This window comes from Crocuta crocuta, unplaced genomic scaffold (assembly GCF_008692635.1).
Source record: "Crocuta crocuta isolate KB4526 unplaced genomic scaffold, BGI_CrCroc_1.0 scaffold318, whole genome shotgun sequence".
Taxonomy (NCBI): domain Eukaryota; kingdom Metazoa; phylum Chordata; class Mammalia; order Carnivora; family Hyaenidae; genus Crocuta; species Crocuta crocuta.
Window position 1 is genome coordinate 3,044,031 of NW_027531425.1, and position 7,330 is coordinate 3,051,360.

Below are 7,330 nucleotides of genomic sequence, written 5' to 3' on the forward strand. Positions count from 1 at the left end.
CAGGGCCTCCCTCCCCGTGCACAGGAGCCGGCCCAGGCCGGGGCAGGCGGGCTGGGTGGGGTGGGGGCTGGGGGGAGAGGGAAGGGGAATCACATCTAATCCACTGTAAACGTCTTGATGTGCAGCAACAGCTTAGGGGGGGCTCAGGTTTCTGCGGCATTGGCTATATTTATCTCTGGTCCCATGCCAGCAGGGAGGGTTTAAATGGCACCCAGCAGTTGGCGTGAGGGGCTGCAGGAGCCTGGGGGCCAGTGGCAGGAACAAGTCTTTTCCGACCCCATGGAGCTATATGAGACATCCCCCTACTTCTACCAGGAACCCCACTTCTATGACGGGGAGAACTACCTGCCCGTCCACCTCCAGGCCTTCGAGCCGCCGGGCTACGAGCGGACTGAGCTCAGCCTGAGCCCTGAGGCCCGAGGGCCCCTCGAAGACAAGGGGCTGGGGACCCCTGAGCACTGCCTGGGCCAGTGCCTGCCATGGGCGTGCAAGGTGTGTAAGAGGAAGTCGGTGTCCGTGGACCGGCGGCGTGCGGCCACACTGAGGGAGAAGCGCAGGCTCAAGAAGGTGAATGAGGCCTTTGAGGCTCTGAAGAGGAGCACCCTGCTCAACCCCAACCAGCGGCTGCCCAAGGTGGAGATCCTGCGCAGCGCCATCCAGTACATTGAGCGCCTGCAGGCCCTGCTCAGCTCCCTCAACCAGGAAGAGCGTGACCTCCGGTACCGGGGCGGGGGCGGGCCCCAGCCAGGGGTAAGTGGCCGGCGTCGCACCCAGCTGCCCCAGGGGGAGGGGGCACAGGAGGCACCTGGACGGCTTCGGGCCCCCAGTGCGGGGTTCAGTCGGAGGGCTGGAGCAGGTGGGGTCCTGGGGGCTGCAAGAGCCCCTCCTTCCTCAGAGCTGGGCGGTCAAGTTGACCTCCTGTGTCCCTCTGTCCTTTCAGGCCAAGCTAAAGACCACAGGGAGAAGCAGATGTGGAGGGGGATGGCAGAGAACCGAAGGAGGGATCCAAGAGCAAGTCCAGAGTCAGCCTGGGTGGGAGTGAGGATTAATCCCAGCGCCTAGGGATGGGGTCTAAAAGGCAAGGCCAGGTGCCGCTTCACCCCACCACCCCATCCTGAGTGTGGCTGAGCAGAGAGAATACCTACCCAGTGTCTCAAGAACCCCAGTGGGACCTGCACCTGCTTCCTTCACCCTTATCCTTCACCCTTATCATAGGGCCAGGGAAGCCAGGGATCCCTTGAAGCCAGGTGTTCTGTACGAACAGAATCACCACCCAGAATGGAGGACAGGAAAGGCCCGGGAGGAAGGGTCCAGTCGCCAGGCAGGGGAGGAACAAAGTTGCTGACGTGAAGATCTTGAGGCTGGGGGTGCCCTGGGCTGGAGGGCAGCGGCCTGTGGCCCACCCTCGAGCCCCACAACGGGAGATTTGCCCATTGGAACTGGACAGACAGACACCATCAAAAATGGCCATGCTTTGACCTTGGGCCTTCACCCTGTCTTGCAGGTGCCCAGTGAATGCAGCTCCCACAGCGCCTCCTGCAGTCCAGAGTGGGGCACCACCCTGGAGTTTGGTCCCAACACCGGGGGTAAGTGAGCCCCGGACCCTCATAACCTTGGCTCGACCCCATCAGACTGTCTCTAGGCCCAATTGACTCCTTTTACCTTACTTCTTGCTCCAGTCCTCTGCCTTTGGCTTCTCCAGGGAACTGCTGCTCCCGGAGCCCCAAATGGTGGGCTGCGAGGCCCTGTGCCTCCCTGAGACCTTGACCAGCTAAGGAGCAGTCTAGGCCTCCTGCAGCTCCCTGGCCTATGCCTGGTGCCTGACCTTCTCCATGGAGAGGGGAATGTCCCTGCCCCAGGGGTCCCTGGGAATTGCTGAGTCAGTGCTGCAAAACCGGGCCAGCAAAGGACAGTCCCAGTCTCCCAGGATACGCCGCCCTGGCTCCACCTCAGAGTAGCTGCTTTCAAATGCTAACCCCACTAGGGGAGCTCAGAGAGAAGGTGCACGTGTTCAGTGTTCACACACACATACATGCACATGCGCGTCCACACACACACACACGCACGGCACTAGGAGAGGCATGGGCTAGGAGGTAGGATTCTGGAGTTTGGCTTACTCGTCTGTCCTGGGAAACCTGTGCCACCCCCACAGACTGCATTCCCTGTGCTGGGTCTTGAAACTCCCTTCTTCACCCAGGTGACATCCCCCCACCTTCTCCTTCCAGATCACCTGCTCACAGCTGACCCCACGGACGCCCACAACCTGCACTCTCTCACCTCCATTGTGGACAGCATCACAGTGGAAGATGTCTCTGTGGCCTTCCCAGATGAAACCATGGCTAACTGAGATTGTCTGCCAGGCCAGGCGTCCATGAGAGCCCTCTTGCTGGCCATAGATGCCACCGCCTCTGCTGGGGGGTGGGGGGGGGGCATCCTCGGCCAGGCTGTCCTGAGGCCAGTGGGCCAGTGCTGGGACTGCCAGGTGCCAGACTATCCCCTTCCTCATCTGTGTAAGGTTAACTCACCACCCAGAGAGGGAAGGGATGTTCTCATTTAGCTGACTCCTTACAGCAAGGGGCATCCCGTTTCCGGGGTAATAAAGCAGGGGACCAGAGTGCCCCTTGTGTGTGCCCTGTCTCAGGGGGCAAACTCAGGAGCTTCCCTCAGTTCATAGCGCGGCCTCCAATTCCACCCCCTCAAAAGAAACCATTTGAGAGACGATGACAGTGTCCTGCCCAGGACGGGCTGTGTCCATCTCCTGTTCTTGTCTCTTCCTGATGCCAGGGGCTGGGCTGGGCCTGCCCTGAATCGAGGGAGAAGCAAGGGAGAGGAACAAGCCTCTGTTCCCAAGTCCCTGGGGGGCCAAGCTTTTGCAGTGAATATTGGGAACCTTCCAGTGGTTTTATGTTTTGTGTTGTTTGTAAAGCTGCCATCTGACCAAGGTCTCCTGTGCACCAGTTGCCGGGGACAGGCAGGGAGGGGGGCAGGGTCTCTTGGGGTGATTTCTTTTCTTAACTAAGCATTGTGTGGTTTTGCCATTGTTTTGTAATTTTTCTTTTTTTTGCTAACTTATTTGGATTTCTTTTTTAAAAAACGAATAAAGACTGGGTGCTAGAAGAGTGTCCTGTGATGATGTGGAGGGAGGGGGTGCCCACCGCTCCTGCCTCTCCCCCTCAGTGGTGCAGACACACCCCCAGGGGGGCACAGGCCTGATAAAGCTCTAAAAGCAGCCGAGGCACTACGTTGCTGCTGGTCACCAGGTGTTGGGAACCCCACTCTTTTTTACCATTCTGAAGGGAGCTGGGTGTGGTCCACAGGCTGGGTGGAGGCCGGATGGACAGACACCTTGTGAGACGTGGAGGAAACCCTGGCGAGCATTCTGTGGCACTCTTTCTTACTCACGGACACTGCAACGGTCTGTGTGCGCCATCTTAAATCCCAAAGGGGCCATTCCAACTAATGAGCATGCTCTGTGCCCAGCGCTCATCCCACAGCCAGCAGGCAGGGTTGTAGGGTGGGAATTTGCAGGGTTTCCCCTCCCTAATCCCTGCCTCTCCTCTGGTGTGACATTACCAGGAGTCCTGCAGGGAAGTGGGAGGTGATTAAATCAGCACAATTGGGGTCAGACACTGTCACTTTCTCACAGGCCAGCCAGCATGACCCCTCACCAAACCCTTCCTTCCATTCCTCCAGGCCGAGGAGGATTCTGGCCAGTGCCCACAGCTCAGAGGATGGCAGCAGTTCTGCCGGGGGTGAGGGGAGGGCCTCACAAAGAACAATCAGAGGGAGAGAAGCTGGGGTTTTTTCATACGGGATGCTATCTTCCAGCTCCCAGCTAAGGGGAGGTGGGTGGAGAACAAAGATTCTGGACAGAAATTACGTAAGGACTAGCTGGGGAGGTAGCAGGAGCTAGAATCTGAATGAATCATGAACATCTACTAAAGATTTTATTAATTCCAACTGCTTTAGGCTAAACTTGTCTGATTTATTGCAAATTATAAATTTCAGAATCATTACAGAAGTCTGGGGATTCACAGCATGGTACGCTGTAGCACCCACCCAATTCTTCGGGGTCCCTGACAATAGACAACCCTGTTTTACCTACCAGGCTCTGTGACCCATTCTGCAGGGTGCCCCTGGGCTCTGCTGGGCCATCTCTCCCACATCTGCCCTCCTGACTTGTTCTTGAAGAGGGTGGTCAACTCTTGGCTCCCAGAGTTTCTCCAGAAATTCTGCCTAAGGAAGAGAAGAAGGCGCCTCAGAGCAGACTCACAGACCGAGGTGAGGGTGCCGAAGGGAGAGGCCCCCCACCCGGGTTGTATTTGTCCCAAACAACCAGTCAGGGCTGGCCCTACTGGGAGTTACAAACTGGCCTAAGCTACCCCATCTGGGGGATTTTCTTCTCGAGTTGTGTCACCGTGTTTACAGTCCTACCACGTTGGAAGGGCTGGACAGGAATACCGATGTCATTTCTAGGACTCTTAGCTCCACCTGCCTCACCACCCTTGGAGATGGGGAGAGCCACAAGCCTGAGTGCAACACCCCGGTTCTCAAATGTACATTCACTCCCTTACTATCCCCTGAAAATACTGAACTGCACATTCAAGGGGGATCTGCTCCCCTCAAGTTCATTCCCTCTGTCCCTGGCACCTCCCAAGCACCTGAGTGGATACAATCCCACCACCTTCCGTTGACTTGCTTCTCACTGAGGGGTTTGGTTTCGGGTGGCCATGAAGGGTGCTCAACTCTACTACAGAGCTGGTAGGCTCTGGAGTGGCCGCACATAGTTGTTAGGTTTATTCTTCTCTGTCACGTCAACTGGAAACTGAGGTTCATAATTCATAAGCTGGTAAGAATGAACAGTCCTCAGCAAAGGCCATCAGGGTCAAGAATTCTCATCATCAGAGATGGCCACTGTCTACTCATTTCTTCTTCAATCTTTTTTTTTAATGTTTTTTTATTATTTATTTCTGAGAGAGAGAGGCAGCGTGAGCAGGGCAGGGTCAGAGAGAGAGGGAGATACAGAATTTGAAGCAGGCTCCAGGCTCTGAGCTGGCTGTCAGCACAGAGCCTGACGTGGGGCTCGAACCCACAAACCATGAGGTCATGACGTGAGCCGAAGTCGGATGCTTAACAGACTGAGCCACCCAGGCGCCCCTCTTCTTCAATCTTTAAGTCTGTAAGCCTTCCACCAGAGAAACAAGCTTCTGGAATCTCACAGGTGTGAATAGCAAATGCTGCCAAATGGGAGCCCCAACCCTCACTCGTTATTTACACAGAATACTCAATTGTCATCGATGCACTGGGCCTTTCTTAAAATAAATGCTTAGCTTCACTATTAAATTACAGATAAGACTCCAATTAATGAATAATGAACGATGGTTCTTTAGGGAAATTAGCTTCAATCCAGTCTCCAGTGGATGTACCTGCAATAAATCAAACCAGGTTAATCAAATGTTACCTCACAATGAACTCCAGGGAATGCACTCGAAAGAAAAGAAGAATTACTTGGAATTGGCATACCAGTTTTAAGAGTATAGGCAGGAACTTCTTAGGGTGTTTAGATAATTAGTGTGAACTTCAAGTACTATTTGTTGCCTCGAGCACTATTTGTGGCTTAGGCATCTAACTTCTCGAAGTACTCTACCTGGCAAAGTGGAAAACATTTTAAGTGCTGCACCTGGAGAGGAAGGTGGGGGGGGACCACGGAGAGGGAGAGGAGTGGAGTCTCCTCAGCTCAGGCATCTGTTTCATGGATAAAACCCTACCCCCAAGATGTCACCCCCACCTTGGACTTGTCTGACTTCCTGGCTTCTGGGCTCCAGACTGGGGCAGAGATGCCTAAAGGTGGCTCAAACTCAGGAGAGACTAAAGGTTCCAGGTGAGGCTGGGGTCTTGGCTAAGGACCCATAGTCCAGGCCCAGATGGGAACCCCCAATCTCCACCCGGCAGCAATCCGGGCTGTGCCTCACCCCTCAGCCATAGGCAACAACCAGACCCAGGCTCTATGCCTCTCTCTCTGCTTGGAACATTCCTAGGGGAGGCAAAGAAAGGGTTCAGGCAAGAAATTGAGAATCTTCTTTCTTTTCTACAAATGCTGACAGAAACATGACTTTGGGGTCTCATCTCAAACTCAGCAGGTCTACAAGGAAACTCTCATTTCCACTTTCCCCATCCCAGTGGACGGCAACACTGGGATACAGCTTTCCACCCAAAAATAGAAGTTTTTCTGAATTCCTTCAGATCTCATTCTGTGGCCAGCTGGTCACCAAGGCTGGTCGATTCTACCTTTTGTCATGGAGTGAGGGGTGGGCCCCCCGGTGGCGTGTAAACACTGGGCCAGCACCTTCCCTCACCTGTGTGCCCTCTCTGGGTCACAGGGCTGCCTTGTCCTCACACCCTGTCATGTGCGCCCGTGGACTCTGCCATCCTGTACCACCAGTGTTTGGGACGGCGTTGGCCTTGGGAAGGGTACGCTGTATGATGCTGCTCTCGGGGAGTTCACAATTTAGGTGAGACGGAATACAGTCCAAAGGAGAACACAGGACCAAGCACCATAGGAGTGTGGCTTCGGAAGCAGTCACCCAGGGGCTCCCGTATGAGTGTGGGTTTGAGAAAGGGAGCTGCAGGAGGCTTAGCCAAGGGGCAGAGGCTTGAGCTAACTTAAAAGAGAAGTACCAAAAAAATTAAAAAGTAAAAAATAAAAAGAGAGAGAAGCAAGTAACATCTAGTAAGTGGTAAGCACTCCCGGCACCGGGTCAGAACTTTTAATATACGTGTTGTAGTTAAGGACAGGGCACAGCACTACCTTCGGGACCTAGGTCTGTCCCTCACCAGCTGTGTGGTCTTGGCCTTAACAATCTCCCATTCTGCAAGATGGCGAGGGTAACACAGCACAGGGTTGTGGGGGCCAAGTGGGCGAGTACACTGAGCATGCTTAGAACAGCGTCTGGCACACCACCGTCCCCAGCAGTGTGGGGCTTTATTTAATAATCATCCTAAGAACCCTCTGAGATCAGGTTGGTTCGTTTATTCTCTCGAGTGTGTCTAGCGAGGGGATACGGAGATCAAGAAGACAGACCCGAGGGGCTCCCTCACAGCCCCGTGTGGGAAGAGACAAAGAGAGACGCCACACAGCTCGGTGGCTTGCAGGGTGCCAGTGAGCAAAGGGTTGTCGCTTCTCCAGTTCTGCCGGGGAGGGGCTGGTCATGCCTCCCAGGGGAGGCTCCAGGTGGCTCTGGAAGGTTCGCAGCTGCAAAGGCCAGAGGCACTCTTGCTGCCTTCTGGTGATGGGGCCCGAGGGGACACAGGTTTCTGAGGTGGGCGGACT

At 55.0% G+C, this 7,330-nt stretch overlaps 1 protein-coding gene across 1 annotated transcript; it reads left to right on the plus strand.

The window, feature by feature from the left end:
- Window positions 1-204: 204 nt before the first annotated feature.
- Window positions 205-2,347, plus strand: MYOG (myogenin). Its single transcript, XM_077772079.1, has 3 exons — window positions 205-750; window positions 1,505-1,586; window positions 2,226-2,347. The coding sequence occupies exons 1-3, from the start codon at window positions 205-207 to the stop codon at window positions 2,345-2,347; spliced, it is 750 nt and encodes a 249-aa protein (XP_077628205.1).
- Window positions 2,348-7,330: the final 4,983 nt, after the last annotated feature.

Excerpts from the sequence above, each read along its gene's own strand:
- MYOG (XM_077772079.1), top strand. The coding sequence starts at position 205 with ATGGCACCCAGCAGTTGGCGTGAGGGGCTGCAGGAGCCTGGGGGCCAG. Across the intron at positions 751-1,504 it reads GGGGCGGGCCCCAGCCAGGG|GTGCCCAGTGAATGCAGCTC; the intron begins GTAAGTGGCCGG and ends CCTGTCTTGCAG. Across the intron at positions 1,587-2,225 it reads GTTTGGTCCCAACACCGGGG|ATCACCTGCTCACAGCTGAC; the intron begins GTAAGTGAGCCC and ends TTCTCCTTCCAG.